General features: G+C 42.8%; 2 protein-coding genes across 2 annotated transcripts in view; one reads left to right on the forward strand and one right to left on the reverse strand.

The window, feature by feature from the left end:
- The window catches only part of atp11a (ATPase phospholipid transporting 11A), a 46,803-nt gene extending 36,758 nt beyond the window's left edge, over positions 1-10,045 (reverse strand). Inside the window, exon 1 of the mRNA XM_084713455.1 lies at positions 9,620-10,045. Coding sequence (XP_084569581.1) covers positions 9,620-9,664 — 45 coding nt within the window. The 5' untranslated portion in view covers positions 9,665-10,045. The remainder of the gene's footprint in view (positions 1-9,619) is intronic.
- A 1,740-nt stretch (positions 10,046-11,785) lies between these two features.
- On the forward strand, positions 11,786-24,102 carry tubgcp3 (tubulin gamma complex component 3). Its single transcript, XM_084713905.1, has 22 exons — positions 11,786-11,956; positions 13,364-13,471; positions 13,906-13,973; positions 14,081-14,158; positions 14,374-14,582; positions 15,445-15,611; positions 15,807-15,919; positions 16,990-17,115; positions 17,205-17,273; positions 17,480-17,612; positions 17,868-18,034; positions 19,024-19,134; positions 19,472-19,580; positions 20,283-20,472; positions 20,557-20,761; positions 20,867-21,002; positions 21,301-21,389; positions 21,899-22,030; positions 22,309-22,449; positions 22,536-22,652; positions 22,742-22,836; positions 23,352-24,102. The coding sequence occupies exons 1-22, from the start codon at positions 11,881-11,883 to the stop codon at positions 23,416-23,418; spliced, it is 2,706 nt and encodes a 901-aa protein (XP_084570031.1). The 5' UTR covers positions 11,786-11,880; the 3' UTR covers positions 23,419-24,102.
- Positions 24,103-24,344: the final 242 nt, after the last annotated feature.

Consider the following 24,344-nt stretch of genomic DNA (forward strand, 5'->3'; position numbering starts at 1 on the left):
ACAGTGTAATGCTGTCAGAGTATATGAGCTATTTTATGATCAATAAGAGGAACGACACACAGACTGGAACAAATAAATTCTTTTCCCATCCTTGAACTGCCTGGCAACAAGTGTGATTATCACATCTCAGCGGGGGTGTAAAGAAGAGGGACGAGGGGAACCTAATGGCATCATGTGGCCCTCATGAGACCAGTCACCTGACCGGGGCCGAGTACCGTGGTGGAAATGGATTCCTAGAAGTTATGAGATCTCTGCAAGATCCTCGCACTTTCCAGCTGTTTGAAGTTAAAAGAAGTGCAAGTTTTTGTCATGCATGGTCACAATTACAGCTGCAGGAATTTATTTACACTGCTGTAATGCACTCGGCGTCTCACAGGGCTGCAGCTCCAACACAAAATAATTGATCATGAAATAAAGTGAAATTACTCACTGAACAGAACGCACTTAAAATATACACAAATGCACTTCACCCCCGGTGTTGGCAGAACACCACGCCGGTTTGATGCACAAATCCTGGCAGAAAGCCAGTCCGCCGAGCCCTACATCCACTCCACTCCTCCCACCAGTGATAGACTCAACTATTTTATAAGACGCTGCTGCAAGTCTGCTTTTATTTACAGCATGTGAATCTTTAAGACCACTTAAAACTTCGCAGGAAATTTTCTGTACAGCAACAAGAGTTCTTCCTCCTTACATATACAGGAAATAGAAAGCAATGCACGGTCAGAGGGAAAAAGTTGATGCACTCCATGATTTCCTCCAACATTTAGTCGACTGCACCACTGCAACATCTGTGCTGATAGTTACTAGTTTAACAGCAACGAAAAACGCAAACCAGACTTTATTACAGCAAAAAATATTGCAAAGTAAAAGAGATATTCACCAGCTTGAGCTACAGTATCTGTGAAGATGTCTTATTGCAATAAAAAATTACTTATATACAATTAAAGCAGGGTTCCCTTAATCAATCACTGGGAACATCATTGTTTTAAAAAAACAACTAAATTTTGCTTCTACCAGACAATATCAAATGTATTTTTTCCTCCTAAATCAAAGCTTTATTTGCACAGTAACATATTGCATATTCTCTGAGAGCATCATATAGCCCATGAAACATACAGCGACGTAAAACCCTACATTTCATGACCAATTAACCTGTCAATCATGATTGATTAATCAATTTGTTGTTTGGTTCATAAAATGTCAAAAATATAAATGCAAAGACAACGTCCTCAGAAACCAGAAAGAAAACCAGAATATTGAGAATCAGAGAATTTTGACTTTTCCCTTAAAAATAATACTCAAACTGATCAATTGATTATCGCGTGTTCTGGACTTTTGCTCCTGAGTTCGTGCCTTTTGCCTCTAACTTCGTGCTGTAAATCAATTTTGTAGGGTCGGCGCCTAATCCTGCCTGCTGGCACACAACGTAAAAAGTACTGCTGGGTTGCAAATTTAGCAGAGGCTTCTTTTGTTTGTGGGAATTACACTAAAATATTAATGTGGTGATTATTTATTAATGCTAAAATGCTACACACACTGAGGTACGTTTAAATGATTTTGTGTTGTCATTTGGGTTCATCCTGATCAATGCTGCACTCAAAGACATACGAACGTTATTCTCCTGTGTTATCCTTCTTCTAGTGTGCGTATATAGTCCTGTACTGCATCTTTAAGTGTGTTTCTATCAAATTCTCAGGGGCCTTTTTGAGAACCACTTCCCAGACAGCTCTACTTCTGCTTTATATAGAAAAGCCTCTGTTCTCAGGTCACATGTCCATCATATACTGCAGAATAATAACAATTTTTTGAGGCAAATTTATACATCTATAAGGATAATTTTGGCTCTGATGTGACAACATGTCTTCTCAGTTCATCAGAGACGTGTCATTATATCTCACTGCTCTGGCAGTCAGAGCAGTTAGACAGAATCACAGTCATCTGCTGCCAAAGTGCATCGATGATGTTACAGAATAATCGATGCTTTTTCACGTCCACGAGTTGTTGAGTTTTGAAATCACTTCAGCGCTCAGCAGTTTCGACTTAATACCGAACGTTCACAACCCGCCGCCCCGTATCATCAGCACTTCCAGGCAATAATAACGCCGGTTTGTATTTTGTCGCTTGGCAACAAATGCACCTTCAGGAAGAAGCAACTGGATCTTTTATAAGTTGCTGTACTACAGCTTGTTACGGGCCTCCGAGCTGCAAAAGTGGCTTCGCAAGTGCTCCCTTTGGATGTCATTGAAAAGCTTTTAACTCTGCCTCAGGAGAAACTGCAGGAGCTCCGTGTTCTGTAATAAATCAGCCTTTTGTGAAGGAAAACAAGCTCAAATGTCAGTATTATTCTCAAAAAAAATGAAGATAAGATGAATGCAAACAAGGATGAGTCCATCCTGTGACTGCAAATACAGTGTTTTACATTCTGTCCCAGTACAAACTATGTGTATATTCTCCACAGGACATTCAAAATTAAAGCATAAAGCCTTTCTCTTGATCAGTCATGTGGATCTGTGACAGAAGTCTGAAGAAATTTATGAACTGATGTGTGAAACTTCATTCACTTACTGTCATAAAAGTCAAAGAAAATCAGCAAAGCTTCACATTTAAGAAGATGGAACCAGAAAATGTTTAACATTTTTGCTTAAAAATGAATGAATGATTGATCAGCTATCAAAATAGCTGGCAGCTAATTTCCTTACAACCAACTAATCAATTAATTGTTGCTGCTCTACTTGGATACATCAGAAAGAAAAAGGCCTTTCTTTCAGCACGGACCACTGACAGCTAAACAAAAAGTTTATAAAATGCAAAAGAAAAAAGCACCAATCTTTACGGGACTAATGACGTCAACCAAAAGCGACTGAGAGCAAGAGTGCTACAACCAATAATCCAATAATCAATAGTTCTACAATGATGCGAATGTATTAGGCAAACAAAGTAAAAAGAGCGGGGAAAGGGGGAGATGTGAGGACTAAATGGAAGAGAGAGAGAGAGGTGAGGTGGGGGGGGGGTGATGTCTGCAGAGTGCAGCGTCAGCATCTACATGTAAGAAGAGGGGGTGTACATTCTCACTTCACTTCACTTTTCTTCCTCCCCCTCTCGTTCTGACGTGAGGGCCGTGGGGAATGGTGTGTTCCAGCAGCAGCAGCAGCAGCAGCTATCATTCCCTCAGACAGGGGGAACATTAAGGTGTACCTGCCCCCCTCAGCACTTTCGCCGGCACCCCCGGAGCAATGTTATTATGATGACCCGAGTTCAAACAACATCTCTCTCTGTCTCGCTCTGTATCGGTCTCTCTCTTTGGATAGAGGCCTCTACGCACCATTAACCCCGGGCCATCCATCATCTGTCTCCTTGTTCAACGGGCTGTAATACACTGTTAATGTTGCCGCAACGACACCGATACGAGCCCTTAATGGAGCTCACGCTCTTCAGCAGGTACTGCGTGGGCAATGTGAGGAGATCAACTTTTAAAAAGTCATGATACAGGACTTTTATGTCTTTTATGTATAAGCAGATAAGTCAATTAAAAAAAGGGAAAAAACAAATCTTTAAAAAGCAGCTTTAGACTTTACGTAGTGGTGCTCAATCTGAGGGGTCATGACATGATTAACAGAATCTAAATGGGAAAAACTGCTTCATTTTTGTAGATATTTCTCTGATTTCTGCTTACTTTTCTTCTCATTTACTGGATACTTTCGTCTCTTCAAGACTTCAAGAATTATTCCCATAAAAAAGGGAGAAAAAAATCACACTTTTACCTTTGAGCGCCTCGGGGGCACTAATGATTAGCCCATTAGCACCACAGGTGGGACTGACGCCCGTGTCAAGCTGTTGTCAAGCTGTGAACCGGCTGACATCACCGATGACTGCTTGTCCTCAACCACTGAGCTTTCTACCATCATAACATTATGACTGAAAAGCTATCTGTGTTTTCAGTCGTGTGTCCCCTCAGAGTCGGTGGCGAAGTCGTAATTTTAAAGTCGTTTTCTTAGCTTAGCTTCCTCAGTATAACTAACTAGCCAGCTAGTCAGAGGCAACCAAGTTACAGACATGTGGTTTGTACTTGACTCGCCTCTCAAAACCCTGGCGAAATATAAATCACACAAATCTGCAGAATATTATTCGACTTTAGAGTTTATGGATGCAAAATTATATCATAAATAAACTCTTTGACTTTGATGTAGCTGAAAATGTTTATTGTAAAAGTTCTAATGTTTAAAATACTAGAATAATACACTTATCTTCCTTTAAAGTGCAAATGGAAAATGATGCAATTTTTCCCAATTTATATTGATTGTGTCTCTGTGAATTCCTGTTCATCAGTGAGCTCTATGGTTATTAAATTAGTAGATAAATGTCTAATTTACTTCTCACAATTCACCTTTGTTTTGTTTGTTAATGCTGTTTTATTCCTGCCTCATTTTTCATTTTTGTTACAGTTTCATTAGTTGATTGATATTTAACTCATGAATCGTCATGTAAACAAATACAAGGTGACTGCGAGACGTGACTGAAAAGCGAAGCAGCAGTGAAACAATCCCAGCACGGAGTGGCTTAGTGAGAGCCTGCAAATCCTTTTTAGGTAAAGAGGTTAACCCTGGTGCACTTTGTGGATTGTGGACAGTATGGACGAGCGGGTGTTACATGATTAGCATGAGGCTGAGGGGAAACCTGCTGCTGTTGGCACACACACACGAGCACGTTCTTAAAGCCATTATGCAGCTTCACAACAATGTGGCCGTCCTTCAAAATAAAAGACTAAAAAGTAACCTGATTCAGTAACTTTTGATGCACGCAATAAGCCATCAAGTTGGTATGATTTCAACATAATTAATGACATTAATCTGTTCCTGATTTTTTCCTGGGCACCCCGTGGAATCCCCTCAAGCACCCCCGGGTGTCCCTGGACCCCACGCTGAGCCGCCCCGCTGCGGAAGACTCTATAACAAGCTACACAAACGTCAGTCCACACTGTCAGTCGGCCAGTCTGCTTATAAATTATTGACAGCTAGCCCGAGCCAAGAAGTTCATGTGATCCGCTGCCCTCTGCGTCACCTGCCTACTACTGTATTCCACCGCCCCACTTTACTAGGCAGACACAACACTATGATCACTATTCACTTACTCCAGCAGTTATTCCTGCCTCATCTGCACACATCATATAGAGCCTGAAAACATACAGCATGTAACAATTAGAAAATACAGCAGGTGGGTAATAAGCAGCAGGAGATCAGTGATTGGCTTAGATTTGAAAGTATAGCTGTAAAATGGATTAAGTGGGTGAAGGTATAGTGAACACCAGTAACCCTTTAATCCACTATGTGAAGGCAGGAAGCCAGACAGAGAGAGACGAGAGCCACTTCCTGTCCTGAGATCCAGATTAGTCAGCAGCAGAGGAATGCTGCCCGTCCAGCTGCTTTTAACACACCTCCACACACACACACACACGAGTTCAAACGCTCGCTGGGGGATTTATTTTTCAGACAAACTGATGCTTAGCGCCGTGAACTTGAATGTAATGATGATGCATGAGAGGAACAAACTGGTGCTGGTTTCCCTGACACTCATGGGCAACAGTCAAGACACCGGTGACACCTCGTTTCTGCAGCACTTCTGTTAAAACTCCAGTACGTGTGTAAATGCGGTGAACGTGTTTCCTCTTTCTTTGCAAATAGGGAACTAGGAACTCCATGCATATTTCAACCACAGCCTGATAAAAAGGGTAAAAGGTTCTGTTGTAAGCAAAAATATTTAAAATTACATCAGGAATTTAACTGTTGGAGGACTGTATGATATCAAAACTGTTCAGTAAAGCAGACAGTGAACATGCAACAAGAACAGAAAAGTTATATGAAGGGGGAAAAGTCTCATTTCTGCAATGCACTGGAGTCGGAAGAAAGTGAGTCTATAATTTAGAACAATAAATGTACTTTTAAAACTTTCAGAGCCTCAAACAACCACCGAGAAAAGAGGAAAAGCAGGGCAGCGAGGCAGCAGAGTGAGTACAGTACAAGTACACTGGGTCTCAGTGCTCCTACATGTCACTGTGATTACACTTTGTTCTCATTCAGCCTGGACAGGAGCGACAGCCACTAACATTACAACTCTTCACTTTCAAAGAAAGCTATATGCTTACGTAACATCCTCTGTCCTTTTTTTTATCTCATCAGAGAGGGCAGCAACTGAAGACCAAATAAACCTGCAACAGTACAACTGGTATAACTTTTTTCACCTATATCGTCATCGGAGTATTGCCATAATCACATTAAGTGAGCAGTGATAGAGTGTTTTTTTTTAAGTTGTGCATGCACAGGATTATAAATCAGCTAATTTAAGAATTGTGTTTCTCTGTTTTTGCAAATTAAAGCAATCAAAACGAGCTTTTATTTTCGAAAACCTCTTGTCTACACTTTTAATTTGAATTTAAATTTTATTGGTGAAAAGATTGTGAGATTATTGCAGGACCCAAACTCTCCCAAAGCCAGGTCACTCACCTTTGAGAAATCTGTTCAGTAATCAATCCATCTATTATCTATAACGGCTTATTCTTTCGCAGAGGCTGGAGCTTACGCCAGCTGACACAGATGTAAACAGATGTGTTATGTAGGACAGCAAAGATGCAGATTTATTTATGTTAAATTCCACATTAGATATGAGTTTTTGCAACACCACGATGTACTTTCAGATTATTTGACTGCCATGAGTGGAAAAAAACTTTTATCATTTGGACGCTGAACAGTTATTAAAGAGTTATTAGAGACATGAATGAACTTTTAATCCTGAAAAAGCCCTCAGAGGTGTTCGACCTTGATTCTAATCTGTTTTATTGTTCAGTTATTGTGAAATCACTGCATAAAAATGTCCAGCCGTTATATTAGACAACGTTAGACACATTTCTGCAAGCCCAAAGCATTTTGGCTGTCAGCTCATAAAACCGACTGGTTCCTGGATAAAAGCCACAAATAAATAAGCAAAAGTACTGAATACCAGCGGATGTTCTGGTCCACATTTATGCTGCGTTGTTAAGATTTCTGTTTGGAACAAATTCTGCATTACAAATCTATTTTTTTTAACTAACGCTCCCTTCCTTTTCCAATTATTAATCAACTATTTAATTAATCTGCAACTGTTTTGATAATTGATTAACCATGTTGAGTCATTTGTTAAGAAAAACATGTCAAAATTCTCTGATTCTCAGCTTCGAAAATGTGAATATTTTCTGGTTTCTTTGCTCATTTATGACAGTAAACTAGTATTATAGTAGTATTTACTAGTGGTAAATATTTTTCAGGCATTTTGTGGACCAAGCAACTGACTAATCAACACATTAATCCGAAATAAAAAATAATCATTAATTGCAGCCATAAACTAAATAAAGGCTGAGTTTTCCGTGTGGTCAGACGGAGGATCCTCCATCATACTACAGGCTCCCTGTACTGACTGATATTTCATAAAGTCCAAGTATCGACAAGCAGATAAACGTTCCTATCCCTAATCTTAAGCATTCAGCAGCCTCTTTGCATCCGGGTATTTGCAGCTGCAATACAATCAATTTAACCCAAACCCATTTGTCTGAAGCAGTTATCCAGATCAATTACAGCAGCAGACCTCATCAGCATCCCACATCCTACCAGTCACAGGCTTGTCTCGGCCTGTTTCTTACTACGTGGCTCCATTTCACCCTCAGCACAGCGGGGATTTTATTAAATCAGCCGTTTGGGAGGCCGTGTCTAAGCCTCAGCGTGGAGCGTGGAGCCGGGGTATAAACCTCGCCGGGTCTCATGTGAGCAGGGGTTTGCTCTGCCTGGATTATTGTCAAACACATTACCGTGGAGCCTAATGCAACTCACAGCCATACAGGCCGCCTGCTCCACTGCTGCCCATCGATTTGGCTAGCAGGGAGAAAACAAGTGGATTACATAATTCATGTGACTGGCTGTTCCATTTGTAGGCTCGCTCAACTGGGAGAAGGAGCATTAGAAATCAGAGAGAACAGCACACAAATAAGTTCGACAATTCAAAGTTACAGCTTTGCAAAATAAAGTGCACTGATTTTACCTTTCACGAGAATTAAACTTCACTGATTTTGAGGCCGACTTGTCGATATTTTTAGCGGAATGATAATTGCTGTCTGTCTGCATCTCTTGGCATGTTCTGTCATGACCACATATTTAGCCTACTCTCCTGAACACTGCATTGCAACAGGTGATTATGAGAGGTGACTCCACCTTTCACTTATTTAAGTTCCAGTCTGATTTGCTGACTGAAGATTAACGCAGTGTGTTTGAACACAATGTGCAATACTGGAGATCACAGCTTCAGATGCCAAATATAACTGACTACTTTTATCTGATTTTTTTTTTAACACATCCTTGCTTATTAGCGAAAACTGAACTTCCCTCATTTCTGATTATCTGCCTGAGGGTGAATGGGGTCTGTTTGGGCAAAATGTGCCGTGCTACATGCATCAAATCTCATTCAAAAATCAGACTCATCCATTGTTATGAGCAAATAAGCCTACTGAACTTCTCCCAAGTCTGATCTGCAGGCTAACTGTCAGTGCTACTGTGTTTGATGAAATTTGCAATAATGTAAATAATATCTTCATATGTCAAATAGTTATTGACAAAGTTTACATGTGCCAAATCTCATTCAAAATTCTGATGTTTTAGCGGACCTTTGGTTATTAGCAAATCCTTGACATCTCTTGGACGTGATTTGCTAACTCAGGGTGAAAGACAGCTTTTATATGTGCAAGATCTTATTCAGAAATCTGTCAGATTTTAACAGATCTTTAGTTATTATCAGCAAATAATGAACTTCTCTCAAGACTTTGTCTGACTATGCAAAAGTCCCTGCTTAACTCAATATATATACTTCCCCAAACAGCACTTTTACTAAAGTAAAAAAAATGCTAAAATAAAAAAAACATGTAATATCAGGGTACCTGTTACAGTCTAGTATTGATACATTTTTTAAATTACTTTATTCAAAATATTGTCACATCACTACAAATAATAATTGACAAAGTTTGTGCCTTTGCACCAAAGCTCATTCAAAAATCTAATGTTTTAGCACCTTTCTTATGTTATCAGCAAAATTATTTCATTTGCTTCATTTGTTTCTCTCAAGATTATAGCTAAGAATCCAAAAGTCACCATTTTTATTTTATAACTAATATTCTATATAGGTTTACAAGACGTGAAGGTGGATTTAAAATGAACATAACTACTATAAAGTTGGAAAATTCATCACTAAATTATATATTATTTGTACGGGAGTTGGTGTCACAGGCGACTATATATTCCTGCTGAATTGTTCACCGCCATTGATAAACACAAAAATGTGACTAACTATAACATGAGTCATAGTTCATAGTGCTTTTCTAGCGTCAGACAGTTTCCCAATCATTTCCCAATGAGCTTCTGTCGTGAGTGAAACTTAATCCCGGATGAGTAGCCGCTTCGGCGGAATTTGAAACCAGCGGTGATAAAAGAAAAAAACTCACACTTTTTCTGCTTAAATCTTCGTGAATCGTAAAGAGCTTTGGTCTGCGGAGGACAAGCGGTAATAGAGCGTGCACAGAGCGGTCATAAGCGCTTTAAAAACTTACATATCTGCTGATGAGAGTCCGAAGAGTGCTGAAATCCATCCCCATCCTGTCCCTCCGTCCTCCCCGGACACTTCTTCTTCTTCTTTCTGACTCGTCTTTCCAAAGGTTGATTTTACTGTCGGCGCTAACTTCTCTTCAGTTCTCCTCCTCCGTCCATGACTTTCTCTCCGCTTCTCTTCTTCTTCGTCTTCTTCCTGAAATAGAATAAAAAAAAAAAAAAAAAAAAAGTCGCTCCGGTGAAAAGCTGCTCTTCGTAAACCTGAACTCACCTACGGGGGAGGACGAGTATCAGGAGGAGTGTCTGTCTCCGTCTGTTAGGACAGTTCATACAGGCACAGACAAGTGTCCTGCTCCTCCTCTGAGACAGGAAACTACACTAGTGTCAAGCCTCTCCTCCTCCTCCTCCTCCTCCTCTCGCGCTCCCTCTCCCCCTCTGCGCGTGTACTAATAATCTTCTTGTCTCGCGCCGCAGCAAAAGGAGCTTTTCTCTCTTCTACGTCACGAGGAGCCAGGTGGTGCTCCGCTCGGGCTGGAGGTGAGCGCATGCGCACTCTAGTGTTGTCGGTGCGTAATTGATTGGACGTTTCAGTTAATTAGGAGATTGATTAGGTTGCTCGGGGCGTGGTGGTGTTGCGTGGTGGTGGGGGTCAGTTTGGGACACTCTAGTGGTGCTGTCCACCCGGACGGTGCTGAAAAACACTGGGTTATAATATTCAAAAGACAGAACATAAAATAAATATAAATAAAAATAATATTTTACAGTTTAACAACAATGGGCTGATAATATTGATCATCCATGCTATAGGTATATTTAATTTCAGAATAACTGAGTGTACTTGCAAGTGTGTTAATAATTAATAAATTTGAAGTTTGTATGCACCATATTTTAGTTGTAATTAAAGCACAATTTCAAATGCATTTAGGGACTTGTGGAAAAAACATAAAGTTTAAGAGTCAAATAAAGCTGAATGAATATGATTTCTACTGAAGTGCACATTTTTAAAGCATAATGCATACACTTCTAATGAAAGGAAATTAAAGCACACATTAAATACACTTTAAATTCAGCAAAAAAGTACAAGTATTCTTATATATACTCTATATGAAACTCTAGGTAGGGTAATAAGGTATTTTTTAAGTTACTATAAAAGCACCCATAAAAATACTATTGTACTTTTAGTTTAAAAATATAAACAAAAACATTTATATAACACTATATTTCTCTGATATCTAATCTCTACTTTGTCAATAGAGCAAATGGGTACGCTTTAAATCATTTTCTTAATTTTAAAAATTATTGCTTCAAGAATTAAATGAGGGGATGTTTTATAGATTTTTGTTACCGGAACTGAATAAAAGTTATAAATGTATCATGATTGTTTTGTAAATGTTTACTGTTAGTGAGGTCAGAGGGGTCAGAACTACAGTCCGCGGTGCTGTGTTTCCGCAGGGAAATGTTTTCATTCATTTGTCCATCCTCTGTTTCCTGGAGACGCTTTTCGGCGGGTTCTGCTGAAACACCCGCGTCAAAGTTACCACAACAACAACTACCGCATCCGGTTGTCACCTTCAAAATAAAACCCTCACTCAAGCAAGGTTAAAATGTTCTTTAAAAAAAATTAGTCATGAACACACATGCAATTTAGAGAGATTTAGAAGGAATTAAAATGCCATCTGGTTTTGCTTTTATTATTTATTATGTATAATAATTATTTTCATTATTGTACTTTTTGGATTGATTTTAAATATTTGGGGGAGAATGGGGGCAATTGTATCAAGGGGCAAAGATAGCTCACTCATGTCAGAAACAAAGTAGAGTGATGACACTTTCTCTGCACATGTTCAGTGGGATTCTCTCCCTGCCTCAGTGGGAGTTTTAAACAAATATATTTTAAGGTGTGAAAGTTGTATAGTACTTTTTCTGCTGCAGTTTAAATGACTGTGAAATATTTTTAAGATTCATATTATATTTTATATATTTTTAGTTAAGTATACTTTTATGTGAGTATTTCTTATGAATTATATTTGAAAGTATTCCCTCTGTTATTCATCCTGATAGTCATGCAGGTGATTGCAAAAGGAGTGCTCTTACTTTGAAGGAAATACGGCGCTAGCTGCGGTCATATTCTTCCTGCGTCGCGCCAGCTTGACTCGACTTGTCAAAATGGCGTTGTTCGTAGTTGCAGACTGGAGTTAGTCCATATTATACAGTGGTATTTATTCAGTTATTGGGCAGCACACGCAGAGTTAGCCACGACAGTATGGCCACCCTGGACCAGAAATCACCCAATGTGCTTCTCCAGAGCCTCTGCTGCAGGATCACGGGGAAAAGCGAAGGTAGATACATCAGTTAGCGCTAGCATGCTCCGCGCTAGTTCAGATACGTGCATCACTGGAAACGTCAAAACGAATCTCATTCAAAAAATCGGCACTTTGTTTTTGCTCTTCCCATTGCGAGTCGCACGTATTCGACACATGACATAAAGTTAGTGGCTGAATCGTTATCGTCGCCTGCCAAATTCGGCTTATCATTTAGACACCAGGCAGTTCGGATTTTCACACTAATTAAACTTTTTACAGTGCTTGCGCCGGCGGAACCCTCTGTGTTTTTGAGATGGGAGTTTGGAGAAAACTTAGAAATCTTACTGCAATTAAAGCTGCTTCGTCTTTTGGACATATGCCGAATTGAAGAGAGCATATTAATTATTTCCGATCGCCCTTTGTAGTAAACGAGCACGCACCCGAGAATACACTAATAAAGAATAAAAATAAACTGAGTTAGGGATCGCTTTAGCTGTGTTGGACGTAGCGGGGCTAGGTCCGCGTAACATAGCTGTCAGCCAATGGGCTCGGCCGGATAACCGCTGCACATCCCGCTTACCAGCTTCATGGTACTTCCAGCTGCCAGTGTAACACGTCGTTAGCTTTGTTTTAACTGCTAAGTGGGTAACGGCTCACTTCAGCTATTTATGAGCTTGCTAGCCAGTTAGCTCTCATGCTGACCAACATGCACGGATATCGGATGCGCTTGTGTCTTGCTAGCTGCAGAAGGCCCCTGCTGGATGCAGACAGACATCTCAGAGGATGGTTAGCATGTTTGATCAGAGATAGACAGAAAAATATCTGCATGATCCCGTGTTTTACAGTCAATTTGGCGTGATTGCAGCTTTAAACCCGTGATCAGACACTAAACATGACATGTCAGCTGTGATTTTTAATCAGTGTTTGCCACAGGAATAATTTTGTTCCATTATTTACAATCAGCAAAGCAATGGCCCATTCACACCAGTATTCTAGTACCTAAGTTTAAAGCGACAGTTCACCCAAAATCAAAAATATATATTTTTCCTTTTACCTGTGATGCTATTTATCCATCTAGATAGTTTTGGTGTGAGCTGCAGGGTTTTGGAGATGTCTGCCCTCTTGTTGTGAGCAGTTTCAGGCAGGAACTGTTTTCTTTCGGCTGAACTACACAAGAAGTGTGCATCTACTCATGGATGAGAGGATACAGCTCAGCCGAGGAGGACGCCATTAATGTTTCCATCCGGCACTGTGGCGAGCACGAGCCTCTCATCCACGAGTAGAAGCATGCTTCTTTCTGCACAGTGGTACGGTTGGTGGGTGTAGTTCGGTAGAAAGAAAATAGTTCCAGCAGGGTCTGGTCACTGTCGGTAATTTCTGCATTTCTTCAGTGCTGCTCATTTGCTCTGACCTTTTGTCATGACTTGTTTTTTCTTCTTGCAGCTGAAGTTGCCCACCAGTTTCAGTACGCAGTGCGAGTCATCGGCAGCAACTACGCCCCCACCATCGAACGGGACGAGTTCCTGGTGTCAGAGAAGATCAAGAAAGAATGTAAGTACTGTCCCCGGAGCTCATTTCCATCTTTCCCCTACAGTGCATTACTCTTTGTAGTGTTGTCCCCAACTCAGCAGCCGTGTCTGTCCCTCTCTGTCACTGTCAGCTGGTTTTGTATATAAGCTCCATGTGTCCACTTTACATTTTCAGCTGGAGACACTCCACAAGAGCCAAAAATGTTTATTGCGCCATAAATAGTGAATTCCCGTGGACTTTCATTGTAGCCAAGGTAGCGCTATTTCCTTATTTTGATGTTTAAATTGGTCATAAACTAGTAACAGGTGATGTAACTTGTACAAATCTTGCAGGAAATTACAGGAAGTTCCTGTCTGTCAAATGATTCTTTTGAACTGTAGACACAGAAATTTCCCCACTATAATTTTGGCATTTAAACGCCTCAGCTGATAGTTTTTGTCTTTGTGTTGTTGCAGTGTTGAAGCAGAGGAGAGAAGCAGACGCTGCTCTGTTCTCTGAGCTGCACAGAAAGCTTCAGACACAGGTTAGTACAATGTAGTATCGATCATATCACTTATTATTATTGATTATGTACATTCAATATTAATTTGTGATATTTTACTGATGATGATGTTGTTTCCTGTTTGACAGAGCGTTCTGAAGCATCGCTGGTCTGTTCTGTACTTGCTGCTCAGTCTGTCTGAAGACCCTCGCAAGCCGTCCAGCAGGGTGAGACACACACACACACACACACACACACACACACACACACTACATATCTGGGCAGAGTCTACTAAAAGGATCACTAGCTGCACAGCTAACTGAGCTAACTAGCTAACAGCAGCTACAGTTAGCGGTTACTCCGGTGATATGCAGACGGAGTTAATAATAAAAGTGTAACAATGAGGGTGACACTTTACTCACCATATTCTTGTCCTTCTCAGGTTGGAAACTATGGGGCCCTCTTTGCCCAGGCGCTCCCCAGGGACGCCCACTCCACCCCGTTCTACTGCACCCGGCCCCAGAGCCTGGCCCTGGGCTACGGGGAGAGGAGCGCCGCTCTGTCAGCCAGCGTGGGGACCAGCGGCATCTCCAGCCTGGGCGTCTACACGCTGAACGGACCCACGCCGACGCCGCAGTCGCTGCTGGCCGGGTGCGCAAAACACAAAAGCAAACACAGACCTGTTGAAGACACAATTTAGAATTTTTCTTTAAGTTTTTTTGTTTTCTGTCAGTACATGAGATGTAAGATCAATACTGTGCAGGCAGTTTAATGGATCTTAATGGATAAATTTAATTCAGCTCCAAATGCACTTGAACTCCACTGTGAACCACAAGTCAGCATTATAGCTTGTTTGGCCCCTGTTCCACATCTGTTTTTACAGTAGGTGTTAATAATGTAGTGTATACAGTTATTAAGATAATAAAGAAGAGAATCCACTTACATCTTAACAGTTTCTCACCTGTGAGCTGTGTTTAAGCAGCTCCAGGCTCTGGGGAACAGCGGGTTATTTGTCTGACGCCCTTCCTGTAAAAAAAAAAACACTCGGAGCCTGATAAAGGAAGCATCAATTAGCAGCAGAAAATGAACTCGCCTCTCTGCCCGACCTCCTCTTCTAAATCTGTTTTATGAGGCATCAGAAGGCCATTTAATTCCATTTATCCTCATTAATAATGCAGCTGTCCTTCAGGTACAAATGACCAGTGAGCTGTCTGCGCTCACCTTTTAGTCGTGAAAGGGCAAATCCTCACTGCAAACACAAAAAAAGGTCTGGTGGCATTGAATTCTATTTGATACACTGGAAAACACACAGCAGAGTATTTGGACTAGTATGAATTAAGCTGTCTGGTTTTGCTGCAAGCCAGATTTCAGTCTGGAAATTTGTATCGTTTAAAAAATGTGGTATCGAGAAAGTATTGAAGTGTTAGTACTTTTGACAACGTAACAATGACTGTTAATCTGTGTGTGTGTGTGTGTGTGTGTGTGTGTGTGTGTGTGTGTGTGTGTGTTTCAGTCAGCCCCCTCAGTCTGCAGCAGGAGCCGCTCAGACTCTGGGTTCTCGGCTGGCCTGGACTCTTCCTGCGAGCTGCTCTCCTTCCTCCGCTCTGACCCTGCCCGCCACTCGCCCACCCGCCGGAGCCCCGGCTCCCTCCGCCAGACTGGTCCGTCCTCGCCGAGACGGTGAGTGACGTGTCGACCCGCACCGACTCTGTCCCTGTATGCAGTGCAGCTTACAGGCTGACAAGAACATGAAATTGCGTTGTTGTTTGCCTGAACTTTCACTCTGACTCGGATGTTGTCTTTCCTAACTGAGAGTATCGACTGTGCTCCTGATGTTCGGTAAATTCTGTGTCCTCTCGTCCTCTGCGGGTGCAGGGGAGGTCAGCGAGGCGGCGCTGGTGCGGGACATCCTCTACGTCTTCCAGGGAATCGATGGCAAGTTCATCAAGATGAGCGCCCAGGATAACTGCTACAAAATAGACGGCAAGGTACCTGAATGCATCTGTCCCTGTAAAGCTTTTAATAGACTAAACAGTTCAGCAGGTGGCACACATCACCCAGAGGAACCCGGCAGGACAGTTCACAGGCCTCATTACAGAATCTTCATCTCTTATCTCAGTCCAGGATGACAGTTCAGGTTTTTAGTATCAAACAAACGTTTACCAGCTGCATTTTTGTTGCACCTTTTTTTAAGACAGCAAAAACACACCCTGGCTTTCAGGCATGCAACACACACAGGTCAAGTTTGTGCTGGTGGTTCCCTGATGAATGACTGCCTGGGCATGTCTTCATAGTGTCAGGATGACAGAAACAGGGGGTGAGGCTGGTTAAAGGGGTTTTAATTACAGTAGAGAGCAACTGTAGAATAAAAAAACATTCCTTGCAGACACAAATATGAATAAAATGCTGCAAAAAGTATTTAAACTACTACTTTAATTATGTGTAGTTCACTGCTGCTCACTGTCTTCTTTTGGAGAAGACGGTGTTGGACAGTCTTTCTTATTAGACAGAGATATTCAGAGTGGATGATATGATATCAAGACTATTGTTGTTGATTGGACTTTAAAAGAAAGATTCAACAGATCAATACGAAGCTCTTTGGCTCCGAGCCACATCGACCTCTCTTTTCTCTTTTCTTTTCTCCGTCCTGTCAATTCCTTATACTCCCTCCTCCTCCTCCTCTTCCTCACTCGTATTATTGATAGAAGGCCTCAGATGTAACCTGTCCCCTCACTCTCTCGGTGGTGCTAAACATAGACTTGTGGTCAGCCTGCTGTCACCGTCCTGATGGAGATATTTTGGCCATTTAACTTCTCTGAGTGCAGCTCTCTGGATAAGAGGTTTTGTTAAACAGATAAAAGATTTAATGCGTCTTTAAACGTGAGCTGGAAAATAAACCTGCTGCTGCAGCGAGGCGGCATCAAGTAACTCCGTCAGGCTCACCATTTCCTCTGTTGTGTTATAATTTAAACATTTCCTGTTTGTCACATGAATAAACAGACACGGGATGTAGCTCCTCCTGGACGTGTGTGTTGTAATGTGTGCCGTGTCTCACCAGGTGGTGCTGTGCAAGTCCCTGAGAGACACCAGCAGCAGACTGGCCGAGCTCGGCTGGCTCCACAACAAAGTCAGGAAGTACACTGACGCCAGGAGCCTCGACCGGGCCTTCGGACTGGTCGGACAGGTGCGTGTCTGCGTTCGCTGTAACGTATTCATCATCATCCTCTGGGGGACGCGCTCCTTTTGCATCTTGTCCTCTCTGTGTCCTTTCAGAGCTTCTGTGCCTCGCTTCACCAGGAGCTGAAGGAGTACTACAGGTTACTGTCCGTCCTCCACTCTCAGGTACACAGAGCAGAGACAGATGAACGCTCACAGAGACAAAAGATCTTCTGAGGGTCATAGAATAGAAAAGATAGTGGATAATGAAATCCCCCTCCTGAAAATGTGAATCACTTCAGGTTTAAACAAGTGTATAACTAAAGAACTCTTCAAATGTTGCGACAGATAACAATCATTTCATATAAACTGATTTCCGGTGTGTGTTACAGTTGCAGGTGGAGGATGAGCAGGGTGTGAACGTTTGCTCAGAGAGCAGTCTGACTCTCAGGAGGCTCCTGGTCTGGATGTACGACCCCAAAGTTCGACTCAAAACGCTGGCGGCACTCGTCGACTTCTGCCAAGGTTGGTTTGGTAGCGTGCATCTCTGCTGCGTTTGGTTTTGGAAACATAAAAACAGCAGTTTACAGTTTTCTATAGTTGGATAGTGTAGTTCTTTACCTTACAAACTGAATATCTTTTGGTTGTGGACAGAACAAGACATTTGAGGATCGACATTTTTCAGTTTTCCATCATTTTATAGAGCCAACAACTCATCATCTAATCGAGAAAACAACAGTTTTAGCTGAGTGAGTGTTTGTTTCGCTCTTCTTGTTTCAGGTCGTAAAGGAGGCGAGCTGGCCTCAGCTGTCCACTCTTACGGGAAGACGGGCGACCCGCAGATGAGAGCGCTGGTCCAACACATCCTCAGCCTGGTGTCACACCCCATCCTCAACTTCCTGTACAGGTGGATCTATGACGGAGAGCTGGAAGACACCTACCACGAGGTACACACACACACACACACACACACACACCTTTAATCAGCCTTGAATACGGCGCTTCGGTGTGAAGTTTAACAAGAGAGTTGCGTCCTGCTTTGGAGAGGAATTTACTGGAACATTGTTCTGTCCCACTGCTCTGCTGTTTGACCCCAATGAGAGGGAACATTACTGAGAGGAGAGAAATAAAGAAAGAGAAGGAGAGGCAGGACAGCTTCTTAAATGAGGAGCGATGAGAGGAGTGTAATGGAGAGGCTGGTGATGGATGTTTCTCCTTTACTTCTCCCTGCCCTCTCTCTCTCTCTCTCTCTCTCTTTCTGTTTCCTTCTTACTCACACTATTTATGTGTCCGGCATTAACCATTAAACATCAGCGGACTTTGGTCGGTTTAAGTGCTTCGTTTAAGAACACAGAGGCAAAGTTATCGCACCTGTCAGGAAGGAAATTACCCAGGAAATCACGCACGTACACACAATAAACAACGCAGATCAGTGTGGAGTAAAAATGAGACGTTTCAGCTGAAAATAAGTGATCATTTATTTGCATATTCACCACAACCTAAAACTTTTTTATAGTAATGTAACTAATCAATTTCTTTATATTCAAGCTGGATTTTGAAGCTCAGCCTCGTGGTTTCTGCAGTGAAATCTTTGGCCGTCTCTTGTTTCAGCTAATAGCCTGTTAAAGTGCTCGGTAGAGACCTGATTCATAGTGACGCTGACAGTTGGAGTCAAAAATGTATCAGTGTACATGGAGAACATAGAGAACGCGGCCCTCAGCGCGCCCATTAGGAAGCTGCTGTAAGTGGAAGTAAATGGACGATCTAAGTGAATGTGACAAAGGAGGAAAACCTCTGCAGTGGACTGCACGCTCCGTCCATACAGACGTTTACTCGCCGTTTGACTCTCCTCGTAGAAAGTTTCATTAGGCTGAGGGCTTCACGTAGACGCGTTTCAAACTTCCCGCTGTGTGTCAAACTGTTTCTGTGTGCGCAGTTCTTCGTAGCGTCGGACCCCAACGTGAAGACAGATCGTCTGTGGCACGACAAGTACTCCCTCAGGAAGTCAATGATCCCCTCTTTCATCACCATGGACCAGGCCCGCAAGGTACACACACACACACACACACACACACACACACACACACACACACACACACACACTGTCACACATTCTGAAAAGTAGGGTGATCAAAAGGTCAGTTAAAATCTGTTTGAAGACGGTGTCACACTTTACTTTGTATTTTACTTTTACTTTCTTCTAGAAGCATTTTTCAACAGTTTTTATTAGTTATTTATCCGTCAGCGTTCACCACGCAGGTATCAGCCTGTTGACACACACATTAATGACAACGTGATGATTGCAGATTAAATATGACCTCCAGGCTGCTGTTTACCTGAAGTCACATCGACTCGTTATCTCTCTGTGTCTCTCTGCCTTCCAGGTTCTGCTGATCGGTAAATCCATCAACTTCCTGCATCAGGTCTGTCATGACAGAACGCCGCCCGGCAAAATCACGCCCGCGTCCAAGTCTGCGGACACGCCCAAAGACGGTGAGAGTCTCAGTTTGTCTGTCATGTTCTGTCACGCTTCTCTAGTTTACAGTGAAACAGTTTCTCAGCATGTTTGTATCTGTCCTTGGGTTTCTGGGCATAATTAGGATTTTCTTTGGAATATTATCTCTAAAAAAAATCTCAGTCCAAAGCCGCAGTACAATCTGCTGAACACATGAAAGCTGATGGCTTTATTGGTCCTCTTTATTGTTTTGTTTTCTTTCTTTTTCAGTTTTCTTTTTCAATCAAGCGTACTAATGACATCAATGACCAATAAGAAGCCTCCTTTTAGTTTCGTCCTCGGCGTATTGATATTGTGCTATTGACGTAGGCCGGTGGACTGGCAGTGATCGATGCTCTTACCGCTCGCCGGCCTCGTCCTCCTCTCCCTCTGACGATGAAGAGGGAAGAGGTATACTTAGCCATATTCTATTGATTCAGTCTGCAGGACTTCATTGGACCAGTTTGATCTGGAGCTTTTACTGTATCTGCTGAAGGACGTCACGCTCTCGTCTTCTCCAGAGGTCCTGGTGGACAAAGAGAGGACGTGTTGTTGACCCTCACAGTCATATTTTTGTTCTTGCCTTGCTTTTGTTTTCCATTTTGTTCGTCCGTGTTTAACAGCAGTAATATTTATTTTCTAGTTATTCAAACTCATTCAAGTCCCAGTTATAAAACCTTTTTCATGTGTCTGTCTCGTAGCTGCGGAGCTGCTGTCAGACCTGGAGGGGGCGTTTCAGGAGAAGATCGACGCCGCCTACTTTGACACCAGCAAATACCTGCTGGACGTCCTCAACCGCAACTACCTGCTGCTGGAGCACCTGCAGGCCATGAGGAGATACCTGCTGCTGGGCCAGGGAGACTTCATCAGACACCTGATGGACCTGCTCAAGTTAGAGACACACTCTCAATATGTCTCCCCTTTTATCACACAAGTAAAGTTTGATCTTAACGTCTCCTGATTCTTTTGTCCCAGACCGGAGTTGGCGCGTCCTGCCACCACTTTGTACCAACACAACCTGACTGGGATCTTGGAGACGGCGGTCAGAGCCACAAACGCCCAGTTTGACAACGCGGAGATCCTCAAGAGGCTGGACGTCCGCCTGCTGGAGGTGTCTCCTGGTGATACAGGCTGGGATGTCTTCAGTCTGGACTACCATGTTGATGGACCCATTGCTACGGTATCACACACACTTTCGATACACTTCCCAACACACCGTGTGTGTTTCTGTCTCTGCAGATCCTTTGCTATTGATACATAAATGAATCTGTGTGTGTGTGTTCAGGTGTTTACGAGGGAGTGTATGGGCCACTACCTGCGGGTGTTTAACTTCCTGTGGAGGGCCAAGAGGATGGAGTACACTCTGACTGACATCTGGAAGGGACAGATGTGTAACGCCAAGCTGCTCAAAACCATGCCTGGTGCTTAAACACTCACACACACCGGAGTTTTCTCCATTTTAATTTTCATATTTTTCCCACACAGATGTGATTTATTCTACTTCAGTGAGTCACGTGTAAACATGTGGCGGCTACAGTTTGATTAAATTTGGTTAATTGCATAATATATATTGGATAAAAAGATTTGACACTTGTTTTGTTTCAGATTTATAGTAAAAGTGCATTTCAAACATGCATAAATAAATATTTGAGTCTTCTTAAAAAGGTAGTCAGGGTCTTGTTGTAATTTTACCTGCTGCTGTGCTCTTTCCCCGTCCAGAGTTGTCCGGCGTGCTGCACCAGTGTCACATCCTGGCCTCCGAGATGGTCCACTTCATCCACCAGATGCAGTACTACATCACCTTCGAGGTCAGACCATTAGCAGTGCTGCTGCTGTCACAGGCTGTAAAACATCAGTAAAAACAGTGGTAATTACAGCAGGAGGAGATGTGCTGCGTCTGTTAAACGCAACACCGCATGACTCTGATCTACAGCACGTTGGTGAGGTTAACTTATCTCAGAGGGTTGCTGGTTCAAGTCCAAACCGGTCTGAAAGTCAGGATAATGATTTAGTTTTTTCGATGGGACAGCAGCTCTTCGGCTGATTAAATAGCGGGTTCTACTGTCCAGTAAATAAGTCAGTAAATAACATCTGATCAAATAATTATAAGAATTCTAAGAAAAACATATTGACTGTGGGCGGAGAGGCGCCAGCATCAGTGACTGTGTGATATCTGATTTTTAATAAAAGGACAAAGCCATATAGCTTTGGTAAAGTTTGTGTGTGTGTGTGTGTGTGTGTGTGTGTGTGTGTGTGTGTGTGTGTGTGTTTGTGTGTTTGTGTGTTTGTGTGTTTGTGTGTGTGTGTGTGTGTATAGGTGCTGGAGTGCTCCTGGGACGAGCTGTGGAACAAAGTGCAGCAGGCTCAGGACCTCGACCACATCATCGCCGCGCACGAAGTCTTCCTCGACACAATCATCTCCAGATGTCTGCTGGACAACAACAGCAGGGTAACACACACACACACACACACACACACACACACACACACACACACACACACACACACACACACAATTACAGAAAAAAATGACATGATGTTAGTTAGTTTTTAGGTCAATAAAGTTTGGAAAATGCTTTAACTGTTAAATTTTCAAGGTTAGGAATATGCTTGAATATCCTCTTTTTTAAAATCTTTTATTACTTGAAATGGAACGATTCAGCTTTACTCTTTAAAAAGCTTAATAAACCCCGACTCTTCCTTGAACTGTTTTCTGTGTCCGTCCAGTCTCTCCTGAACCAGCTGAGGGCCATATTTGACCAGATCATCGAGTTCCAGAGCGCCCAGGACTCCCTGTACCGCTCGGCTCTGGAGGAACTCGCCCTCCGACTGCAGTACGAGGAGAAAAAGCGGCAGAGAGAGGAGGAGGTAGGAAGAGGATGAGCTGAATACAGAGAGAAGAAGAGCGGGAACATACAAGCAGCTAAATGTGTGATGCTCTCCTGTTGATTCAGGGTCAGTGGGGAGTGACGGCCGAACAGGAAGCGGAGGAGAAGAAGAGGATTCAGGAGTTCCAGGAAACCATACCAAAGATGCGCTCCCAGCTCCGCATCCTCACCCACTTCTACCAGGTACGAGCCGGAGCCTCTGTCTGTCGTTTGCATTCTGCTCATCAGCGTTTACAGAATCTTACATCAGCGCCTCCCTCTCTTTGTTTCAGAGCATCGTCCAGCAGTTCCTGGTGCTGCTGATGACCAGCTCAGATGAGAGTCTGCGTTTCCTCAGCTTCAGACTGGACTTCAACGAACACTACAGGTTTGTCTCTCAGATCTCAGTCAGTGGTTCCTCACTCAGACGTGACGTCATGTGAATCCATGCAACTGTTGTTGAGACACAGTCAGAGTGTTGAGCAACAACAGACACAAAGATTTCTGCACTACGTTTGTAAAAGGTTTTGTTATGAACAAGCGACAAATCTAATGAGTTACTCAGACCATCAGGAGGACAGTGAGAAACATAAACAAATCTGTTATACTGTAATTTATCCCCGTGCACGCTGCTCAGAGGAATCTCAGCCAGCAGCTCTCAGTCAGGCAGGTGGGAGTCGGGTACAGGGACGCTCTGTGTCTTTGTCAAAACTTTCTCGCGATTCCCACCTTCCTCTCACATCGAGGGGTGTTATATCACTATTACTTATAAGCCAAATAGAGGTAATGCTGCACATAATATTACAAACTTTTGTATCATTTAAAGGATTCATACAAATCTACCCAAAACTTTTAAACAAGCTGCGTTTCCACCTCTGAAGATCGTTTTGTTTTCTTCCACAGAGCCAGAGAGCCGAGGCTGCGAGCCTCACTGGGCGCCACCCGCGGCCGACGACTGTCAAACATCTGACGGGACAACGATGGAACTGATGCACGAGGCTTCCGGTCATTGGAGCATGGGGTACGACATCACAGCGGGCGGTTGTGACATCACGGAGACGGGCCGTGCCAGCAGACTTAACGCGCTTCATGTCGATGATGATGTCATGCCTTGGAGGAGCGATCCGGCGCTGCTTCTGAACGCTCCCGCATCGCAGCTGCGGGCGGCGGTCGCCAAGTGATGACATCACAGCAGACGGCTCCTGGCGAGGTCGCCCGCGCGGGATCACAAAGGAATTTAAAAAAAATAATAATAATCCAGGAAAATCAAACTTTCAGAGCCTGTCGTGAGTAAAACGCCCTCAACAGACCGCTCGAAAATTCAGCAAGAATTCTGGGAAAACATTTTGGGGAAACAAACTGCGTCCAGCCGAGTGTGAGGAGGTGAATAAAACGCTGCCGAGTCACACAGGGCCACCTTCCATGGCATGCCTTATTCATGAGAAACAACTTTTTCTCAGCCTGGTTGCCAAATCTAGTCCCAACACACATAATGTCTGTACATAGAGTTTATGCAAAACTGTATGTATGTGTATATTTGCATCTTTACACCTGTGGCTTTGCATCTTCTCACTAGGGTTCAACCGATATGGGTCTGATACTGATATTTTTTCAATTTTGTATTTGTAGCACTTATTAAAATGAGTAAATCTGATCATTTTTAGTAGAATTATTCCATAAGAGACGGTGTTTCTGCTGGACGTTTGTTCTGGTTAAGGCGGAAAAGAGCAGCGTTTACACTACGAGGCACTAAAACTAAATATTTAAGATTTAAGCTCAGTATTTGCGCACCAGTATATATCGGTCTAACCCTAGTCCTCCACTCTCTCCTCGTTAAAATCCAGGGTTTTTTGGTGTTTCAGGTCAGCTGTCCGATCACGATCATACAGAGGATTT

Source organism: Lutjanus erythropterus, chromosome 24 (genome assembly GCF_056507025.1).
Source record: "Lutjanus erythropterus isolate fLutEry1 chromosome 24, fLutEry1.hap2, whole genome shotgun sequence".
NCBI lineage: Eukaryota > Metazoa > Chordata > Actinopteri > Lutjaniformes > Lutjanidae > Lutjanus > Lutjanus erythropterus.

Excerpts from the sequence above, each read along its gene's own strand:
- tubgcp3 (XM_084713905.1), top strand. The coding sequence starts at position 11,881 with ATGGCCACCCTGGACCAGAAATCACCCAATGTGCTTCTCCAGAGCCTC. Across the intron at positions 17,274-17,479 it reads TGTCCGTCCTCCACTCTCAG|TTGCAGGTGGAGGATGAGCA; the intron begins GTACACAGAGCA and ends TGTGTGTTACAG. Across the intron at positions 22,031-22,308 it reads TGCTGGACAACAACAGCAGG|TCTCTCCTGAACCAGCTGAG; the intron begins GTAACACACACA and ends GTGTCCGTCCAG.